This window comes from Acinonyx jubatus, chromosome B1 (assembly GCF_027475565.1).
Source record: "Acinonyx jubatus isolate Ajub_Pintada_27869175 chromosome B1, VMU_Ajub_asm_v1.0, whole genome shotgun sequence".
In the NCBI taxonomy this organism is placed as follows: Eukaryota; Metazoa; Chordata; class Mammalia; order Carnivora; family Felidae; genus Acinonyx; species Acinonyx jubatus.
The window spans coordinates 39610060-39633344 of NC_069382.1; the positions used below are offsets into that span (position 1 = coordinate 39610060).

Here is a 23285-nt window from a genome sequence, read left to right on the forward strand (position 1 = left end):
AAAATAAAAAAGAAATACCAAGGTAGAACAGAGTTGGGTCACAAACCGGCAGAGAGAAACTTACTGGCATTCAGTTGCATTAAGGAATCTTAAGGAAAAAACAGGTAGGGCTTTTAAAAGTTGGCCAAGATTTGGGGCGCCTGGGTGGCTCAGTCAGTTAAGTTTCCGACTTCAGCTCAGGTCATGATCTCGCTGCTAGTGGGTTGGAGCCCCACATTGGGCTCTGTGCTGACAGCTCAGAGCCTGGAGCCTGTTTCAGATTCTGTGTCTCCCTCTCTCTCTCTGTACCTCCCCTGCTCGCACTCTGTCGCTCTCAGAAATAAACAAACAAAATCTTTTAAAAAAATTGGGTAAGGCTTAGACTCGTGGAGAGGGGTGGGCAAGGGACTCTTGCAGCAAGGAATGTCACTGCATGAAAATATAAAGATCTGGAGAGCAAAAAGAGCAGTGGGAGTAGGGAGAGGATTTTGTACAGGTTGCCAGAAGTGAAGTTCATGAAGAACACAGGTAGGAATTTAGATGACGGTGCTTTGAATGCCAGGCACTTTTGGACTTCATTCTGTAGGCAGCACAGAGCCACCGGGGCTTACGTGTAACAGGAATGATGAACTGAACAGAGCCGGGGAAAATGAACCACGAGGTGGATGGAATGATAGCAGACTGGGCAGGGAGGCTCTGTGGCCAGCAAGCACAGCAGTAGGAAGGAGAAGCGAGGGGAACCAAAGCACGACCTCCCTAGCATAGCGACATCCCACTGTTGGGCAGACAAGAGAGGCTAGTACTTGGACCATTTTCTTCCCATCCCATTTAGCTTTCCCCGTCATCAGAGAGAATGGACTCCCAGACCAGTCCATGTGACTTAAGTAATGCTGTTTTCTGTTTCTCTTATTTTCTTAACTAGAGATGCGACTCCTATTCCTGGCTGCAGCCTGCCAGATTTTATCACCACTGACATCCCAGATCCCAGAATAAATCTGAGATGCCTGCCCTTGGGTATGTGCCGACAGCTTCCTGGAGAGGAGAAAAAAAGGTCTCTTGAAAGGCTGTTAGAACTGCTCAGTTTAGACGTTCTTAGAAGCACATAGTTTCAGCTCACAAAAGCAACCCTCTAAAGCCCAGAACTTAATTTAGAGAAGGAGAAAAACAGACAAACAAAAAACCACCACTTCCCTGAAATGTTGAAGTCCCTGGAGCAGTTGAATAAATGCAGATCACAGAGACTGAAGTCACAGATTTCTCAACTTTTAGACTGCCCGCTACTTCCCTGTATAAGGGGCAGGTTTTGTTTTAGATCAAAGTGTACCTCAGCCATTTTAGAGAAATACTGCTTGAGGACAGCAATAGGAGACTCCCAGCTCCCACATCTCTGCCAGGAATCCAGGTGGTTTCAGGCCCTCCCCTTTGCATGACAAGCTTCTTTGCAGAGGGTGAATGAAATATGAACTGAAGCAGTAAGGCCTTGATGGGGTGGGCCAAGTTAAAGGCCCCAACATTCCTTTGGATGAAGTCCTAGCAACGGCCAACTTGGATGAAGACAATTGCTCACAAGGGGCCACTGACTGAGCTACAGGGCAGAGTACCAGCCCTGCAAAGAGACCCCTTTGAATTATACTAAAATACATTCAAAGAACAACAACACATCATTCCCCAGCGTAGGTTAGGAAATTCAGGGTAAAATGTCTGGAACTTCTTAGGCCATGGAACAACATATAAGGGGAAATTAAATAGTTCCTTATCCCCAGCTGGCTAATAAAGCAAATAGACGCTAACAGACCTGAAGAACAAAATTAAGAACAAAGATTATCAGGTAGCTGTGCAATACATTTAAGTGGGCAGAGACTTAGAGGAACTCAGATGACAGAAATAGCCACCCTTCTAGAGCCCAGATCTTAAGTCTGGTGATCACAGAGTGTCGTAAACTTCTGGTTCCACGTCTAACTTCGAAAGCCAAAAACTCACACAATCCAGTACTTGGTATCTCGGGGGAAGGCTTAAGAGTTTCAAATTCAATTCCCCTTTTAAAATGCTAACAATTAAAAAAATTAATCCCATCCTGGCATGGCATCGCCACCTACTGGCCACAGAGGAAAGTACAAGTTTTACAAAATTCACCATGGTGCAAACAGGAGGGCAAAAGATATATCAACGACTAAGACAGATGGGATGGAGTATTAATAAACACCAACCACTGTGGTTTGCGAACAGAAATAAGTCCTCTTCATGGCCAGGAGGGATTTACAAAAGGGTATCAGTACAGATATGGGATAACAACCAGTATCCATACTTTACAAAGACTGCCAATGACTTATCTTCCAAGAAATCCCTATCACAATTAAGATGTCTAGGACCTGGGGTGCCTAGATGGCTGGCCAAGTGAGCATCTGACTCTTGATTTCAGCTCGGGTCATGAGTTCCCCTAGTGTGGTGAGACTGAGCCCTGCATCAGGCTCTGCTTTCGGTGTGGAGCCTGCTTAAGATTCTCTCTCCCCCTCTACCACTCTCCCCAACTCACTCTCTAAAATGTAAAAAAAAAAAAAAAAAAAGATGCTTAGGACCTTGAAGCCCTGTTTCATGCCTGAACTGACCAACATAAGGTCAAGAGAGCAGAGAAAGCACTAGAATAGCCATCAGCAGCTTGAATGGTTTTGTCTTTTCCACACTGGGGAAAACATGATCTCAACCTTTGCTTTTACAACCTTAAAAATGACATTATATCAACATCTCCTATTTCCAGAGGTAACTAGAAAATCACACTATAACATATGGCTTTAGGCCTGCTGGTTGAAGAGACAAAAATCATAAGATCCTCCCTAAATTGATTTATTTCTTACTGCTTCTACTGAGGCCTACCAGGCATAGCACCACTGTTAGTCCTGGTAACAAAAACACTTAGGACATAGAGGACTGGTAAAACTGAACTTTATTAAGACTTAAGCATAGGAGATACTTCCACGTAAGACACATATGGAATTGAACAGCTCGATCACAACACCCTGCACTAGTTAATGTTAACACACTGCTGGATGGTAGCAGTAATGTTCTCCACTGGGCTCCAGAGGTCTGCTACACAGGTGACATGTTACTTCATATGCCAAGGCCCGCAGGTCCCATACCCTAGATACTCTACTTTTCCTCAAGTTCTTCTCTTGAAATTAGGGTGAGCTGTCCACAAGGAAATTTAGCAGCTGGATTTATAAAGCTAAAAATATCCAGGAACCAAGACTGGTTGTTTCCTATGACCTAGGAAACCTTAAAATCCTTCAGAGCCCTCAGGAGAAGTAATTCCAAGTATTCTGGGATCACAGAGGCAGAGATGTTTCCCCTACCTTGCCAGGGGTGTATATAGGACATAGTAGTTCAGGAAAATTCTGGAGTGATGGACTATGAACACATCTGTTTGTATACAACATGATTTATCCCAGAGGAAAACCACAAAGCAACATTACTCTGCAGCAAAAACAAGTCCAGGAAGTAGGGAGATAAAACTAGCAAAACAAAATTACTTAAATATTTAGAAACACGACTTTAGAGAAAAATTATATGGTTTGAAGAGTATAGGTCTTCATTTTTCCCCACGCATGAAGCAGAGCACAGTATCACTCCTTAAGCTATAGCAGTAAGAATTTAAAAACCTGTCTTTTATATAAATATTTAAATGGTTAATATATATATCGAACTAGAGCAAAAATTACCCACTGGGAAAGTCTGAGTTACTTCCTCAGTTGCCATGTTCCTTAAACTGGGTTACACATGATCAGCATGGCCCATCTTCCTTCAACATCAGTTTTATTCAAAGGTTTAGGGAATTTCTTTTTGCCTTGAAACAAAGATGGATAGGTAGGTATATATATTGTTGATAAATCTATTACAGTCCAGCACAGAAGACTCTAGGGAAATCAACTTTACTGAACAGCTTCCAGGATGAACCATACCCCTTGATGGTAAGCTTTCTTTTTTTACTTAGGGTTACTGCTGGAAAAGTTTCAGACAGCAAGGCTTAGACTCCAGCACCAGTCTAGCACTGACAAGAGTAAATAGGGAGTCACCACTGGGTTACAGCTGTGATGTACTTCATGAGGAATGAGTTGGCCACCTACACTTCAATACTGTGACACACAGAATCTGGCTGCCCTGGGGATTATGGGATTGGCTTTTCTGAAACTGTCCTTGTGGAACAGGAAAAAGGCTGGTGAATTCTGTGACATGAGTAGAATTCTTCTGGGTTAGGGAAAGGGGCATTTCAGGCAACTCCCACCAGGAAGAGGGCAGGTCACTTTCTCACTGCAGACGACAGGCCAGGTGCTAAAGGCTAACAGTCGTTAGTATCTGAAAACTGGTCAGATAGTGGCAGTCTTCAAAGGAAAATCTGATTCTAATGGAGTCTTCCATGTCATTAGCGGACCCGAATTTAAGAAGTTTCCAGTTCACTTCTAGAAGTACTAGTAATTTTTTTATATGTATATCAAAGTAGAGGGATCAGAAAGAAACCAACTCAACTCTATTCTTTCCAACCGTCCTCCCAGTGGGGCTTGACTGCTCTTCCCCCTGCCTCTCGTCTGAGCACGTGTACTCACACGTCTTTACTACCACTTCCTTTCTTCTCCCTCGAAGGTCAGACCCTTTGCTGGCCTTCCCTTGACTAGCATTCATTTTATTCCAAGCTTTCTTTCCTTCTTTCTTATCTTTCTCTCCACCTTAAACAACAAACAGAAGTCGTTCATTGACTTTAGAGAAGTAAAGCCAAGCAAGTAACAAATGCTAGTCCTTTTCTATGGTAACCATGTTCAAAATAGTTCAATATGGCATTAGGTATCTCTACCCTCTGTCACACAGCTCTTCTCTCAGAACTGAGTTGGTGCTGATTGTGTTTGACTTCGGTCCGGTTCTCCCTGGCAACCCTTCTCTCCCTTGATTAGCTCCACGGCACTGCAGGCTAAGGAAAAAAGGGAGTGGGTGGGTCCAAAAGGGGATACTGACCTAGGAGACAGGCTGATTACTTTTTACTTTTAGACAAGTAAGAAACAAAAAAGCATTCGTGAATGTTCTTTTTGCAAAACTCTCCCTTCAGGTTCGAACTTGGAATTTTCCAGCTTTGGTCATGTATTTTATGCCCTTAAAGGGTTTGTACTTTTCCCCATACATATCCAGACGATTCACCTTGAGTCCTGGAAGGAAAACATAAGCATTATTCAAAAGAAGCATGTAGCGTATCTGTCTAAATTCATTTCGATTCAGAGATCAGTGGGATAGAGATAGCTATAACAGTGAACCAGAAAAATAATAATAATTTTCCCTTATTTATTTCACTTTTCTGAGGCTCACAGATTTGTCACTCTTGGCCCACACACTGATAATAAAAAATTGCTCCAACAAGAAGCTATCCTATTAGAAGACCTGTTTCTAAAGTGGGAAGGGCAGAAAGTTATATGCAGATGAAAGGAGGATAAGGAAAAAATAAGACCACTCTATGTTTTTGTCCAGCTATTGGACAGAATACATGAATTAATGAAATTAATGAATAATGAAATAAAGCATAACTCAGTGAATGCATTAATAAATGAGTGTTTCCTATAAGTATTCTCACTGCATTAAGCAGAACACATTTTATACTGTATAGGTCTCTAACATTTATGATGAGTTTCTAATTTAAGTGAATGCTAATCACTTAAATTAGATAAGTTTTGTTGGTAAAGAAAAATAGGAACTTCATATAAAGCTGAAGTCATCTCCTATCTATCTTACTTACATGGTTGTTCTAAGGATTAAATAATAAAACAGATGACAAAGGCTTAAAACACTGCCTGGCACATAGTAAATGCCCAGTACATGGTAACTATTACTATCATCATCATCCTAAGACAGGTGTAGACTACAGTGGGCTGACTTGGGTTCCACATGTTCATAAAAGCAAATACGAAAGTCTTCTGAAACTGGGGGGATGGAGGGGAAATTATTCTTTTGAGTGACCAGCTGAGAATGCAGAAGCCTTCCCATGCTAAAAACCTTTGAACCCCAAACTGACAACCCTAGGATGACTCAAAACCTGCTGGGGAATGCCCCGTCCACCTACACTGTTTCCTTCTCAACTGCATCTTAGACGTTTTTGGTCAGGTCCCTTAATCCAACTTCAGAAAGTAAGGATTATAGATTTCCCCCAGAAATGCTAGAAAGATTTTACTCCAGATTACCTATCAGGTAATGAAACCAAACTCTGTAAACAGGGAGTCAGCAGAAGGTTTTCTGATGTCTGCGTCCTAGTGGAGAAAGCCACTTCTGTTCTCATCAAGCCACTGAAGCCGAGAATCACTTACCAGAAATGGCCAGCTGCTGGATCTTAAATTGCAGGTTAATTGTGGGGTTCTCATCTGGTTTGGAAGCTCCAGCCTGAAGACTCATGGTCCCCTTCAAACTTGGTAGCTTTTGGGGATTTATCTTTCCTACATCCCAAGACAGCATCTTCAAAGAAAAAGAAAGAAGTTACAGTGGAAGCCGTCATTTGAGGTGGCCGATCTCTAATCTCAGGGTATCTGTTCACAGTATCACAAGCAGCCTCTAAACTGGCTTTCAGTAGAGAAAACTATTTGTCACCATAAATTATCTCAAGGAAAAAACGATGTCCCTCTGATCAAGCTCCCCTTTCAACAAGCTGGAAAGTCTATTGGAGAGCTCCTGCATAATGACTTCTATTTAACATCAGCAATTCAAAACTTCCTGCTTATTCTCCTCCTACCTTGGTAACTGGGTCAAATGTATGTGTCCCCTGAGATGGAGTGAGGCTCATATTCAGGACCCCTTTGGGCATCTGGCTGGTGACAATCACTCCCTCTATGGTCTTCCCCATAGTCTGCTTCGGTCCCACCGTTATTTCAAAGCGTCCAAGTGAACTACTATCCCGGAAACTGATGTTATGTTTGACATACACTGGAATTGCCACCAGACTGGAAAAGGGAGAGACGAAAAACCAATTTCATTACTATACTGGAAACAATGGCAACATTTTCTCATTTTATCCTAAGTGCTTTTTTTGCCTCATTGAGGATTAAATAAAGCAATCTAGCGCTTAAGAGAAAGTTAGTGCTCATTAAGTTTGCGGCTGCTATTTTTGTTGTTGTTATATATCTAAACAAGAACTTTTTTTTCTCAAATTGGAATCTGAGTACACCCGTATTCAATCCCCCTAACCCAAAAGAGCGTTAAATTATGCTATGAGAAACCATAAAAGGCAGTCATTTTTGGTCGTGAACATTCTCTTTAATATCTTGTCTAAGGACTTTTAAGTATTATTACCTACTTCTTTACTCCTTATATTAAAAAATAAACACAGGAAAAAAAAAACAGTAATCTTTAATTTTTTTTTCTTTTTATAAAGCTACGACGCTGTCTAGTAAATAAACTAAGTCTTCCAATGACTGAATAAGATAACAAAAATCAAAGAGTATACTAAGCCTACTATGAGAAAGGCATTACAGATCAAAATTAGGAGTCACCATATTTCTGTGTTTTACTTTACGACATGTGACCAATAATTATCTGTACTTGGGAGAGTAACATGCATACCTCATGGACCTTTGATAGTATCTCGGGAGTGCCTTTACCTGACTTTCTCTGATCCTCACAAAAACCCTATGAGGTATGGTAGGTTGTCACGATAGGACAGAACAGGAAACAGAAATCACAGATTAATACCAAAGCAATAACAGTTTTTAACATCTATTAAACACTCCTGTGTGCCAATACTATGCTAAGTGTTTTAGTTCCATTACCTTGTTTAATAAGTATGAAGTACGTACTGCTATTGTCCTGTTTTTCTAGATAAATAATGATGTCCTTATACTTCACTAAGATTAAGTAATTTGCCCAAGGTCATGTATCATAAGTACTAAAGATGGGATTTAAGTGCAGACAGACTGAGTCCAGAGTCTTTGCTCTCAAGCACGCAGATATTTTCCTAAGTTATTTATTCCAAATCACATAGGAAAGTATTGGTGGCTCTGAGGTGTCATAGCTCTTTTCAGTGTGTGTATCTTCTACTACACACCTTCTAAAAGTCCTTAGACAAGACAGGGGCACCTGGGTGGCTCATTCAGTTGAGCATCCAACTTTAGCACAGGTCATGATCTCACGGTTTGAGTTCAAGCCCCGCATCGGGCTCTCTGCTGTCAGCTTGTCAGCACTGAGCCTGCTTCAGATCCTCTGTCCCACCCCTCCCCTGCTTGTATGCTCTCTCTCAAAAAAATAATAAAACATTAAAAAAAATAAAAATAAAAGTCCTTAGACAAGATATTAAAGAGAATGTTCACGACCAAAAATGACTGCCTTTTATAGTTTCTCATAGCATAATTTAATGTTCTTTTGGGTTAGGGGGATTGAATATAGGTGTACTCAGATTCCAATTTGAGAAAAAAAGTTCTTGTTTAGGCATATAATAACAACAACAAAAATAGCAGCAGCAAACTATAAGCACTAACTTCCTCTTAAGCACTATTTAGATTGCTTTATTTAATCCTCAAACAAGGTACTTTTTTCATTTTCCAGTTACAGATAAGAAAACAGACACAGAAAGGTTAAGCAACTCACCTGAGGTTACCCGATTAGTTAAGTACAGAAGCTGGAATTTGAATCCAGCTGGAATTTGAATCCATAACCTGAGTCCTTAATCACTAGATACTGTTTCCACATATCTGGAACAGAATATACACAGATTCTGTTCTTAATTATAAGGGCTGCTTACTTCTGTGCACTGACATGGTAAGAGAGCAGGCGGAAGTTTCCATCAGGAGGAATGAAGGAGAGGATACGCTCAGATTCCCAGCGCTTGAAACGGACACAAGGATGGAAGCTGACATCATCCAACAACCTGGGATTCTGTAGTTACCGGGCAAGGAAAAGCAAGAAGTAGGAATTAAACACCCATATTTCTTTCAGGAAAGTCATTCAGATGTTGTTTTTATTTAAACACATGCACACAGAAATTCCGTAGCTACTTATAGAAAATTCAAGCCTGATATAAACTTTGTAGCTGTCCTTATTTCTTATTGTTCCATTCCATTCTCACCACTGTCTTTCCAGAAACAGTTAATTTCCCATCCCAAGATGTGAACCTGTGGTTCAGGATTTTACCATGAAGGAAAGCGTAAGGTCTGGCATTCCAGTCAGCTTGACACAGGCATCAATCACCCCCTGGATCTCAGCAGTAATTGTGGAACCTGAGATAGGAACAAAACAAAGAGAAAGTAAGAAGCTATTCGACGCTTCTCCGTCCTTCCCAACCAACTTACTTCCTCCCTACCACCTTCTTTAACTTTCTCTTTTCCTTCCCAACTTTTTTCTTCTCCCTCCCTCCCTTTCTCCTTTCCTTCTGTCCATCTATCCAGTTCATCTACCTAATCCATTGATCCATCCTTCCAAACATTTATCAGCTGCATATCAAGTATGAGACACTAGGATGAAGCAATGGGGATAAAAGATTAAAGAGACAATTAGCTTAAAGAAGTTTTCATTCTAGCCCCAGAATCAAAAAGGGTGTCATCATAACCAATGGTTCAGAAAACGTCATAGCAGAACCTGCTCTCCCTAAGGTCCCCAATGAGCTCTGCTGCTCAATCAAGTGGGCACTTTTGGTCTTTATCCCACAGGACCTGTCTGCAACATGCCATTTTTGACCACTTCTTCCTTTGTAAAACACTCCTTTCTCCTAACCTCGCCTAGTTTTCTGTTTTTCTAGCTCCTCTTCCTCTGTGCTTTCTGCAGGCTTCTCTTTCTTTGCACATCTTTTGAATGCTGATGTGTTTTCACAATTCTGAACATCTCTTTTCTTTCACTCAACATGGTCTCCTTGAGTTACTTCACCTACTTCCCAAGGCTTCGATTGTCATTAATGGCCAAATATAGCCTAGTCTTTTTTCAGGTTCACAGTCTCACTCTTGCCAAACTAGACAGCTCTACCTGCATGTCATGGAGGCACTTCAGACTCTATACACCAAAAAGTGAGCACATCAGCTCCATTCCTCCATCTGCTCTCCTATTTTCCTTCTTTTTAAAAAAAATTTTTTTAATGCTTATTTATCTTTGAGAGAGAGAGACAGAGCGCAAGTGGGGGAGGGGCAGAGAGAGGGAGACACAGACTCTGAAGCAGGCTCCAGGCTCTGAGCTGTCACCACAGAACCTGATGTGGGGCTTGAACTCACAAACCGCAAAATCATGACCTGAGCTGAAGTCAGACACTCAACAGACTGAGCCACCCAGGTGCCCCCTATTTTCTTTCTTTATGATGGTACCATCTAACCTGCTGCTTAAGTCAGAAACATACATGCATCCTTGACTAACTATACTTCTTCAGTGCTCATATCCAATCAATTATCAATTCCTCTCTTTTCTGACTTCTGTCTCTTACATCTATTCATTCCTTTCCTTCCTGACCACCATTATGGAATCTATATTTTGTGCCTGGACTCCAGCTGTCAGCCTCCTGGTTTTCCTGCCTTCAGTTGAAGCCACTCTTCACACTGCAACTAGACTGATAGTTTTCAACTACAAATCTGAATCAAGTCACTCCCCAACTTAAAACTCTTCAATTGCGGGGCACCTGGGTGACTCAGTCGAAATCATGACTCTTGATTTCAGCTCAGGTCATGATCTCACAGTTCGTGGGTTCGAGCCCCACATTGGGCTCTGTGCTGACAGTGTGGAGCCTGCTTGGGATTCTCTCTTTCTCTCTTTCTCTCTCTGCCCCTCCCCTGCTCGTTCTCTCTCTCTCAAAATAAATAAATACACAAACCTTTAAAAAAAAAAAAAAAACAAACCTCTTCAATCACTCCCAATGGTTCTCCTTAAAATGGCATGCAAGGCATGCTAACTATCTACCCAGTTGTTGTGTACTTTTTTTTTATTGTGGGAAAACTTCTACTTAAATGCAAAAATCTTAAATGTATGACTCAGTAATTTTTAAATATGTATACACCCCGTGAAAATACCACCCACATCAAGATACAGAACCTTTTTTTCCCCGTTTTTAGTTGTGCCTTTATTCACCTTTGTTATATTTGTTAACAATATACTTGTTTTAAAGATCCTACAGACTGACCACCCATTAATGTAGAATATATGTCACCCCTCTCCACCTGGCAATCTTTTTTTTTTTAAAGCAGAATTTCTTCTAGGAATCTTACTGATCACACAGTAGTTACAAGAATGTCAGATATAAGAATGTATACAGTCTAAACAAGACAGGCTGATTCAGAATTTACAGGTTGTAAAAATATACGTGTCAAGGGGCGCCTGAGTGGCTCAATTGGTTAAGCGTCCATCTTTGGCTCAGATCATGATCTTGCGCTTTGTGGTTCGAGCCCCATGTCGGGCTCTGTGCTGACAGCTCAGAGTCTGGAGCCTGCTTCAGATTCTGTGTCTCTCCATCTCTTGGCCCCTCCCCTGCTCATGCTCTGTGTCTGTCTCTCAATAATAAATAAACATTAAAAAAAAAACAACGAAAAAAATATACATGTCAAAAGTTAGCCACATGGACAGATGCATACAGGGGAAGAGATGATGGGAGGTTGGGGATCGAGGGCCCTGTGCAGTAACACTGCCTTTTCCTCCTCCACAGTAAATAACTTTAGACACAGAACCTTCTTTAGCATCTCAGCATGCTCCTCTTGCATCCCCATGCTAGTTCTGACTTCTGTTACCTTTGATGAAGTTGTACCTGTTTTCAAACTTCATATAAATGTATATAACTGTATATAATCTTATGCATCTATCTTTTTTACTCAACAATGTAAGATTCATTCATGTGCTGGATATATGGATTATTCATTCTTTTTCATTACTACACAGTACTCTCTTATGGGACCATATTGAAATTTGTGTCCTGTTACTGGTGGACATTTGGGTTATTTCCAGTTTTGGGCTAATATGAAAAGTTGCTGCCTACTTAGTTTTAAAGCCTCATTACTTTTTTTTTTTTTTAATGCCTCTCAATGCATTCATGCTGAACTACTTTATTTCCCAAAAATATTTTACTCACCTTAAAGTGTTTGCACCTACTTTGTTCCCAAATCCCTGAGGGTCTTAATAACTTCCATTCATTCTACTGATAGAGCACAAACACTATCAGCTCTCTTTACACTTTGCTCTGGATGGGTGGGATACATCGCTTATATTCTTTTTACCTCCCTCTTCCTCACTAGACTCTAAATAAGCTTCTGCAGCCATAAACTCTCACTTTCTTTCTTTCTGGCCTCTTTTGTCTCCTTTGTTTGTAGAACCTCATCATTGTCAACAACAAAATCACATCATAATCACGATCACTGACAATAACAATAGCTACAATAAAGTCAGGTCATAAAGAGGTCCAGAACTTTGTGTATTGAACACAATTCAGGATTAAGGTTTTGAAAAGACTTTGCTGCAGAATTTAGAAATTATTAGTCAAAAAATGTTGAAATCGTTATTGAACCAAAAGCCAGTGGCCACCACCCACATTTACATAACAAGAATCTCCAAAGGCTTGTCATGGGAAAGATGTAGACCCCCCTCTATTTTGACAGACTACCAATTGTCCCTGTAAATGACATATCTTTATTCATTATTAACAAAGAATTGCTGTTTTCCTATATGTGTGGGAAGGGGATATTATAGGTTGCTATTCAATAACTTAATTACTGGGTTTCCTTTCCTTTTTGAGAATTTCTATATTTCATCTTCAAATATGTATTTGTTGTCTTTTCACTTGCAATTCATTTCTTCTTCCCTTGCTCATTTCCAGGAATCCTTAGCCTTTTCTTTCTCCACATAATTCTCATGTATGACATCCTTACAGTAGTGATACCTCCCATTACACACCACTGTCATTATTATTATTACACTATTATCAGCAAAGATTCTCAATGAGGAGGGGACTGTGTGACCTGGAATACTCCTTCACTGTATCTTGTTCATGATCAAATATCCATTAGTCAGCACTGTGCTACAACACAACAGGTTTTCGATAAGCATTTGTTGAATGAATGAGTTCACTAATGTGAAAAGAACTTTCTACAAATTTCTAAGCTCTAGAACAGATTGCTGTAATTCAGAACAGATAGAAAAGAAGGCTCCCTGAATTTTAGTGATTACAATGTCAGTTCTGCCATCAGATTTGGGAGTCAAATACATTCAAAAGGAAATCTAAAAGAGATTCATTTGCTACTTTTTTTACTTAAGAGGACAAGATCTAGAACACCATTAAAGAACAATTTTTTTATTTAAGAGGATAAGATCTGTAACACCAACAAGCATTGGTCTGCATCATATTATTTTGAATTGCCATTTTCAGCCTTATTGAGGTATAATTAACAAAAACTGTATATAATCAAGGTATACAACTTGATATTTTGGTATATATACATTGCGAAATGATCACCACAAACAAGTTAACTAACATATTAATTAGCAAATTTCAAGTATACAATACATATTATGATGAGGTGATGGATGTGTTAATTTAACTAGATGGGGGAATCCTTTGAAATGAATACATACAGCAAATCACTACAATATACATTTTAAATATCTTACAATTTTATTTGTCCATAATACCTCAATAAAGCTGAGAAAAAGTATAAAATTCAGTATTAACTATCGTCACTGTGCTGTACATTTCCAGAATTTACTCATCTTGCATAACTGAAACTCTGTACCCTTTGACCAAATATCTCCCCACTTCCCCCACCCACTAGCCCTTAGTAACACCATTCTACCCTCTGCTTCCATGAATTTGACTATTTTAGATTGTACAGATAAGTGAGACTATGCAGTGTTTGTCTTTCTTTCTCTGGCTTATTTCATTTAGCATACTGTCCTCCAGGTTTATCCATGTTGCAAATGGCAGAATTTCCTTCTTTTCTTGTGACTGAATAACATGCCTGTGTGCATGTCTATCTCACATTTTCATTATCCATTCATCCATCAAAAGACATTTAGGTTGGCTATTGTGAATAATGCTGCAATGAACATGGGAGTGCAGATACCTCTTCGAGCTAATTCTTTCATTTCCTTTGGATACATCCAGAAGTGGAAAAACTGGATCACGAAGTAGTTCTATTTTTTATTTTTTTGATAGTTTTCCATGAATGTACCAATATACATTCCCACCAACAGTGTACTAGGGTTTTCTTTTCCCCACAACACTACTAACACTTATTGTCTGCCGTTTTGATACTAGCCATTATAACTACTGTGAGGTGATATCTCATTGTAGTTTTGATTTCCCTAATAATTAGTGACGTTGAGCACCTTTTTATACATCTATTGGCCATCTGTATGTCTTTGTTTGATAAATGTCTAGTCAGATCCTTTGCCCACTTTTTAATCAAGTTATTTGGGTTTTTTTGCTATTGAGTTCTGTGTGTTCTTTGTATATTTTGGTTCTAACCCCTAATCTGATATATGGTTTCCAAATATTTTCTCTAACAGGTTGTTTTTTCACTCTGTTGACTGTTTTTGTTGTGCAGAAACTTTTTAGTTTTTGTCTATTTTTGCTTTTTGTTGCCTTTGTGTTTGGTGTCAAATCCAAAAAAAGTCATTGCCCATACAAGTGTCAAGAAGTTTTCCCCTACCCCACCCCCCAAAAAAGAAGTTTTTTCCCTATGTTTTCTTCTAGTAGTTCTATGATTTCACATCTCACATTTAAGTCTTTAATCCATTTTGAGTTGATTTTTTTTTTTTTTTTTTTTTTTTGGTGTGAGGTAAGGGTCCAATTTTATTCTTCCACATATGGATATTCAGTTTTCCCTGCATCATTTAATGAAGAGACTATCCTTTCCCCATGGTACAATCTTGGCTCTCCTGTTGAAGATCAGTTGACTGTAAATGTTTAAAAATCAGTTTTTTAGAAGATTTTTTTTAAAAACTGTCCCTCACAAGGACTAACCAATTCTGTTTTTTTAATTAAAAAAATATTTTTTTAATGTTTATGTATATTTTGAGAGAGATAGAGCATGAATGTGGGAGGGGCAGAGAGAGAGACACACACAGAATCCGAAGCAGGCTCCAGGCTCTGAGCTGTCAGCACAGAGCACAACGCAGGGCTCAACCTCATGAACTGTGAGATCATGACCTGAGCTGAAGTTGGGCGTTCAACCAACTGAGCCAACAGGAGCCCCTAAAAGATATTTTTTGAATGTTTATTTATTTTGAGAGAGAGCACGAGTGGGGGATGGGCAGACAGAGAGAGAGAGAGAGAGAGAGAGCATCCCAGGCTCCATGCTCAGTGTGGAGCCTGATGCGGGCTCAGTCTTATGAACCATGAGATCATGACCTGAGCCAAAATCAAGAGTGGACGCTTAACCAACTGAGCCACCCAGATGCCCCATTTATTTCTGAGCACTCTATTCTGTTTCACTGGTCTATGTGTCTACTTCTATGTCAGTATAATACTATTTCAATTACATAGTTTTGCAATATATTTTGAAATCATGAAGTATGAAGTCTCCAGCTTTGTTCTTCTTGCTCAAGATTGCTTTGGCTATTTGGAATCTTTTGTGGTTCCATATGAATTTTAGGACTGTTTTTCTATTCCTGTAAAGAATGCTATTGAGATTTTGACAGTGATTACACTGAATCTGTAGATCACTTTGGGTAGTATGAACATTTTAATAATATTAATTCTACCAATCCATGAACACAGGATGTCTTTCCACTTATTTGTGTCTTCTTTAATTTTCTTCATCAATGTTTTGTAATTTTCAGAGTACAAGTTTGGTTAAGTTTATTCCTAACTATTTTGTTCTTTTTGTTGCTATTGTAAATGGGACTGTTTTCTTAATTTTCTTTTAGAATAGTTCATTATATTTAGAAATGTTTTATATGTTGATTATGTACCCTGCAACTTTACAGAATTTGTTTACTAGTTCTAAGAGTTTTTGTCGAGTATTTAGGGGTTTCTATATATATGATTGTGTCATCTGCATTATAATATTTAAGTCTATTCCTAGTACCCAGCACAGCGCCTGACACAAAGTAGGCGCTAAGTTAAAATGAATGATCTTGAAAGGGGGATAATTCTGATACTAGCAAGCATTATATGAAGGAGACTATTTCCACTTTCAAAACATTTTTTTAACATTTATTTTTGAGAGACAGAGAGAGAGAGAGAAAAAGCGAGTAAGCGGGGTAGGGGCAGAGAGAAAGGGAGACACAGACTCAAGCAGGCTCCAGGCTCTGAGCTGTCGGCACAGAGCCTGACATAGGGCTCGAACTCACAAACCATGAGATCATGACCTGAGCTGAAGTCAGACACTTAACTGACTGAGCTACCCAGGCACCCCATCTTTATACTTTCCAGTTCTGAAAACAGATTAAAAACACCTACCTGATTTATCAATGATGGCATCAATCTCTTCGATCACATCAAAATAGGCCTCGTTGTTAGTGTATTTCACCCCAGTCCGTCGCCAGGGCACCACTGACAGCTGCCCAGTAGGAAGCTGGTCACCCACATTGGTGCTTCCTAAGATAATGAATATTACTGTAATTTAATTCCATTGTGGTTAGATGTAACCAGTTATCTAATAATCATAGAACACTTCCCTAGGAGTTTCTATGCTCCCACTCTTCATGCACTCAATTGAAGAATTAAAAAAAAAAAAAAAAAGATAAGAGTTTCCCAACTTATATATGGGTAACCTAGTCTATTTTAAAAAGTTGTTGCCATCTGGTCTGCTTCCTCGACCAGAATAAAGGTTAAAAAAGTTACTTGAGAAACAGATATCATATTTTGGTTTTGAAAGAAACCTGAAGTTGGTCTCTCAAATTTCACAATAGCTTGTAGCTTAAATAATGTATTGGCTTTCAGTAGGGATGGTAATCTACATAAATATAAAATTTTCATGGGTAAAAACAGTATTCTAGTTTAAGGTACGTTCTTAGGTACATTTATGCTAGGCGTTCTTAGGTACATTTATGCTAGGTATTAAATGTATACATTTTACTACAACTAATGTACACTGAATGTTAGGAAAATAATACAAATTAGATCTTTCCCTAAGAGTTGCAAATCAATTCCTTGTTTTTTCCTCCCACAAGCATCAAAAATATTTTTTTAATTCAAAAGTGCTATAGTGAAATTCTGAAATATTATAACTAATTAAAAATCTATTTCCTTCTTTTGTAACCTGGACCTTTTAATCTAAAGAAAGAAACATTAAATACACGCATATATTCAGCATATTTACACAACATTTCAGCTTTTCAAAAGGTACTTTCAGCTCAGGTATCTTTTTCTAGATTTAAGAGAAGTTCAGAAAAATGACTCCATAGTATTTATAAATGATCCAGGCACTAACAAACAGTTTAAGAGTTAAATGAATCCAGATTATTGAAAAACCCAACAAATGTGTTTTTCTTAAAAGAGGCACCGTATGTTAAAACATGTCATTAGGCTGTAATAATTAAAGCAGTATAGGGCGCCTGGGTGGCTCAGTCAGTTAAGCAGCTGACTTCAGCTCAGGTCCACCGTTCATGAGATGAGTCCCGTGTCGGGCTCTGTGCTGACAGCTCAGAGCCTGGAGCTGCTTCGGATTCTGTGTCTCCCTCTCTTTCTGCCCCTCCCCTGCTCATGCTCTGTCTCTCTTTCAAAATAAACATAAAAAAAAAAAAAAGTAATAATAATTAAAGCAGTATGATAAGGCAGGAAAGCCTAAAAACAGACCAAGAATCCATAACGACTTAGTACAAGATAAAAATATCATTTTAAAACAGGAGAAAAGGATAAGTTATGGTGCTAGGAAAACTGGTAGAAATTTTGGAGAAATAAACAGAGCCTTACTTGATATTGTATACCAAGATAATAGACTAAAGAATTAAATCCAAAAGTAAAACCATAAAAGAACCAGAAGAAAATACACTTTTTAAAAAAGACCTTCCCTTCTCTGAGATCAAAAAGACATTCCCCTATGTTTTCTTCTAACAATTATAAGGTTTGTGTTTAACTCTTTGCTGGAATTTAGTGTACAGAATGAGTAGGGAAGGACTTCATTTTGTTCTATATCAAAGCTGACTGTCCTAATATAGTTTATTTAACAATTGGCCCCCGATTCATTGATTTGATATATATGACATCTATCTATACCAAATTCCTACAAAAGAAAGGGTCTGTTTCTGAACATTCTACCTTATCTTAGTCACCTATCTGTCTATTACTGGGCCAATACTATGTTTTTAAAATTATCAAAACTTTATATCTTGTATTTGATAGAACACATTTTGAGAGACAGAGGGAGAGAGTGAGTGCGTAAGTGCAGTGACTGCACAAGCTGGGAAGGGGCAAGAGAGAGAAGGGAGAGAAAATCCAAAGTAGGCCCACACCATCAGCAGGAGCGCTACACTGGGCTTGAACCCATGAACCAGGAGATCATAACCTGAGCCAAAACTAAGAGTCAGACGCTAACTGACTGAGCCAACCAAGTGCCCCTCTCTTACTCTTTTTAAAAAATATTTATTTTCAAAACTGTCTTGCTCTTTAATAGCTTATCTATCTATGTATGAGTTTCTGTCTCCTGTCCTATATGAACTTAATATAGCTTGATATTTGTTGACAAGGAAAATCCACCTTTGCAGTACTTTTTCAAAATTGTCCCGGTATTCTTGCAAATTTATACTTAAAAAAAAATATATTTTTCAGGGTAGGGAGCGCCTGGGTGGCTCAGTCAGTTAAGCAACCAGCTCTTGATTTCAGATCAGGTCACAATCTCACAGTTGTGAGATCGGGCTCCATGTCTACACCCTGGCTCAGCGTTGAGCGTGGAGACTGCTTGAGATTCTCTCCCTCTGCCCCTCCCCAGCTTGCATGCAGGCACATGCACCCATGCTCTCTTTCTCTCTCAAAAAATAAAAACATAAAAAATATATATATATTTTTTTTCAATCAGTTTGTCAAATGTCATGCAAACCCTTGTTTATATATGAAGCAAGACCCACAATGTAAAACCTGAATGAAGCAGAATGACTAATATGACTAAGTCAGAAAATTTTAAATGTGGCTAAACAAAAACACCATAGACAATGTTAAAAGGCAGATTGTGAGAAAATATCTGTGACATAGGATTCAAAAAATATACAAAACTACAAATGATCATGTATACTGGAAATATACATGATGGTTTAATGTGCTTAAATGAAAGGACTTCTTTTAAACTAGTATGAGGGGTGCCTGGGTGGCTCAGTTGGTTGAGCGTCAGACTTTGGCTCAGGGTCATCCTCTCGCAGTTCATGAGTTCGAGCCCTACATTGGGCTCTGTGCTGCCAGTTTGGAGTCTGGAGCCTGCTTCAGATTCTGTGTCTCCCTCTCTCTCTGCCCCTCCCCTACTCACGCTCTCTTTCTCAAAAATGAATAAACATTAACAAAATTTATGTTAGTATAAAAAAAGAAAAATATTTCAATAAAAGAAAAGCTGGGCAAAGGACACAAGTAGGTAATTCACTATAGAAGAAAAACAGTCAATAAATACTCGAATGGGTTTTAACTTCCTTAGTAATAAAAAATGAGTGTGTAGGGTGCCTGGGTGGCTCAGTCAGTTAAGGGTCTGACTCTTGGTTTCGGCTCAGGTCATGATCTCATGGTTTACAAGTTCGAGCCCCATACAGGGTTCTGTGTTGACAGTGTGGAGACTGCCTGGGATTCTCTCTCTCTCCCTCTCTCAAAATATATAAATAAACTTAAAAAAAATGAGTGTGTAAATATGACATGACTAAGCTATTAAATGCCAAAGATTTGAAAAAATTAATAATAGGATTGGCTAGGATGCACAGAAACAGCTACAGAAACTATAAATTTTCTAGAAGACAATTTGGCACAATGCATTAAAGTCCTTAAAATGTGCATGCCCTTTGATTTAGCACTTCCATTTCTATTACTGAAAATAAATCAAAGAAGATGTACACAAAGATTTAGGTATAAGAGAGTTAATTCCCTGTTATTTAAAAGAACAAAAAATCAGAACCATCATAAATATGGATTGAACAAATCACTTAGGGTCTATTCCATATGGTAGAAAATTATAAAGTCACTAAAAATTATGTAGAAGAAAATGTATCATAATGGGATAATGTTCACAAAATATTGATGAAAGTTTTAAAAAATAGACAAGAGTTGTTTTTAAAAAATCTATGCATCTATTCATTATTCATCTGTCTAGAAGAAACAGAAAATATGTCAAAATTATGGTGTGATTAAGTTATTTTCAAGGTCTTTGTGCTTTTCTGTATCTCTGACATTTCTTTAATAATCATGTGCTTCTTCTGTAATCAGAAATGCTTTTTAAAGAAGCATACTTTATTGTCACTGAAATCAAGGCCTTTTCTACATAACAAAAACATATTTCAGGTCATAATCAAAGATTATAACAAACAAAATTAAAGCACCTGGACATCTGAGAGCCCCAAAGACAAGCACTCAAAACAGTGCACCACACCGGAGAAAGCCACACCCAGGATGGCAGCAGCTTGGTTTCCTCTTTCTCCATACCTGTTATGGTGTTGACAACCGTTCGAAGGATAGTGGGAGGCTTTATCAGTTCTTTGAGGATGTTTGACTCGGTAGCCAATGGAAACCCATTGTCAAGCATCTCTTCCAGTACCTCATAAACCACAACCACATTGTCTTTGATCACTGGCTCTGAACAGACTCCAAAATAATCCTGAAGAAAATACAATATGTAGAATATACAGCATTCAGAGATTGTAACAAAAAGAATCTTCCTAAAAAATAAGGACCTAGTCCTGTCCATGTGTTTACTCAGTGTTTCTGGAATATTCTTCTGCAATGAAGGAATGAAGCATAACCTTAGTTCTCTTAAGCAACCCGGTTTGGTAGATAGAACAATGGACTGGCTTATAGTACTAGTATCATCACTAACTTCTTTTATAAATTAAGAGTAAGTCATTTAACCTTTTGGGGTTAGTTTCTTCAACTAGACAAAACATGACGAATACAAAACTGAACCTAAACTATTACATGTGCTTAGGAACAAGAATTTGAAAGAACTATGCAAAATAATAATACTTGATATGACCCAGATTGGACCTAAAAATTTTCTTAATGCTTTCTGTTGTGCTATCTCTTAACACTGATACAGCAAATAAGAATTGAGAAGGAAATAAAATGAAATGAGAGAGATGAACTAGCACACCAGAAAGTCTCTAAGATGCTAGGATGATTCTAAGGCTTTGTCTTTTTACTAACACAGGCTAAACTTAGATACTAAATTATCTGGGTTGTGGAAAAAGCACTGGATTCCAAATCAGAAGACCTGGGTGGTAACCTTATTGTCACTTACCAGAGTAAGTCATGCTAACTGATACAGGTCTTGAGTTCTTTACTAGTATAATCAGGATAATACCACTGGACACACAAGGAGGTTATAAGAACTAAGCATGATTGATTAAATGATAATACATGTGGAAATGCTTTATAAATTATAAAACACTTTGTAAAACGTGATGCATGATGACAAAAAAGAAATGCTAGTAGTCATTTAGCGAGGCCCTTCTAGAGGCCCTTCTAGGAACGTCAGTCGCATCTTTTACAGGACCTCTGAGATGGTCATACAATCCTTCTTGAATTCATCCATTTGCCTTTTGAGAAAGCCCATTCTATTCATGGAAAGCTCTGATTATTCAAAAGTTCTTTCTTTTGCTAAACAGAAATTTGCTTTCTAGATCTGCCTTACAGAACAAATTTACATAACAGCCCCACAGCTATTTGAAGACAGCTAACTTTCACTTCATTTTTTTTTTTTCTCCCAGCCAAACCCTGTTTGATCCTTCTACTATTCACGCTATGGTATGGTTTCTAGATCATTTCACCATCTTGCTATTTCTTTGGATATGCTCTAGTTTTCCAACATGCTCCTAAAATCATGACATCCAAAACTGGACTGTACACGTGATCTAAATTAAAATTACATCAGATAATAAAAATTGTCAGAGACACTGCAATATCCAAGAACAAGAGTCAGGAATGTGTTTCTAAAACAAGACTTCTTTAAAAATGAGGATTTAAGAAGGGGGGGAGGGGACACCTGGGTGGCTCAGTCGGTTAACCAGCTGACTTCAGCTCAGGTCATGATTTTGTGGTCTGTGAGTTCGAGCCCCGCGTCGGGCTCTGTACTGACAGCTCACCGCCTGGAGCCTGTCTCAGATTCTGTGTCTCCCTCTCTCTGACCCTCCCCCGTTCATGCTCTGTCTCTCTCTGTCTCAAAAATAAATAAACGTTAAAAAAAATGTTTAAAAAGACGGGGGGGGAGGTAACACATTTCCTCCCAAGAGTGTTTTTATTTTGAAAAATAAATAAAACACCTCACCAGATTTTGTCAATCAGACATGACGTGAACTAAGCAGTTGGAAAGAAGACAAGTTGGAAAGTGTGACAAATTGCTATAGCAAAATTATGTGCAATTCTAGCGCTGGAACTCTTCCATCATATTCTAGTACTAAACAAATAATGCAGCCAGAGAGAAAAGACATTAAAATCAGGGTATGTCCATTTACTTTTAACAAATCCTTCAAAAATGACAAGCTCTGAAGTCCCAGACTTCCAAACTAGGAACTTTACTGTTATCCCAAAGTCCTCTGTGTTTTCAACGAGATTAAACAACTTTTCTCACTTCCTGTCTCGTAATAGATTACAAAATATTGCTATGGAGGGATGAAGCAAATGCTGGGTTTCACCAATGGGACTGTTAATCTTAGAATGGGGTAAAATATCATATGTGGAAATCATAATAAGGCTCAATTAGAGTAGTTTAAGGTCATAACTACTGGGTTCTTCTACTTTTAGTTACTCCACATACTGGGGTTTATAATTCTCAGGTTTTCACTGTGGGAAAGAACTGGTATGCCACATGAGAACTGGAAACCCAGAATAGTACTACCAGAAAGTATTTGTGGGAAAAAAATTATAAAATATATTTTCATTTTCCAGACATGTGATACAGATATGACTGGAAATGAAAGGACTCTTTGACTTATTTTTTAATTTTACCATAATATCTGAGTCATCATTCTCTTCTTCTTCTCTTATTCCTCAATTTCTGTATTCATATGACCAATTCCAGACCACACATGACACAGAAATTAAATCAAAGGGCCCTTGCTTCTCACTTATTGTATGATGACAATAATAAGAGGCAAATGACCGGGGAGCCTGAGTAGTTCAGTCAGTTAAGTGTCCGACTTCAGCTCAGGTCATGATCTCATGGTTTGTGAGTGTGAGCCCCACGTTGGCTGTGCTGACAGCTCAGAGCCTGGAG

At 38.6% G+C, this 23285-nt stretch overlaps 1 protein-coding gene across 2 annotated transcripts in view; it reads right to left on the minus strand.

Moving 5' to 3' along the window:
* Window positions 1–2903: 2903 nt before the first annotated feature.
* AP3M2 (adaptor related protein complex 3 subunit mu 2) overlaps window positions 2904–23285 on the minus strand; it is a 109186-nt gene continuing 88804 nt past the window's right edge. For both annotated transcript variants that reach the window (XM_027071424.2, XM_015088486.3), the window contains exons 3-9: window positions 20501–20672; window positions 16349–16486; window positions 9121–9206; window positions 8732–8865; window positions 6731–6938; window positions 6312–6456; window positions 2904–5165 (exon numbers count right to left, since the gene is read on the minus strand). In XM_027071424.2, the coding sequence (XP_026927225.1) occupies window positions 5065–5165; window positions 6312–6456; window positions 6731–6938; window positions 8732–8865; window positions 9121–9206; window positions 16349–16486; window positions 20501–20672 (984 nt within the window). In that variant the 3' untranslated portion in view covers window positions 2904–5064. The remainder of the gene's footprint in view (window positions 5166–6311; window positions 6457–6730; window positions 6939–8731; window positions 8866–9120; window positions 9207–16348; window positions 16487–20500; window positions 20673–23285) is intronic.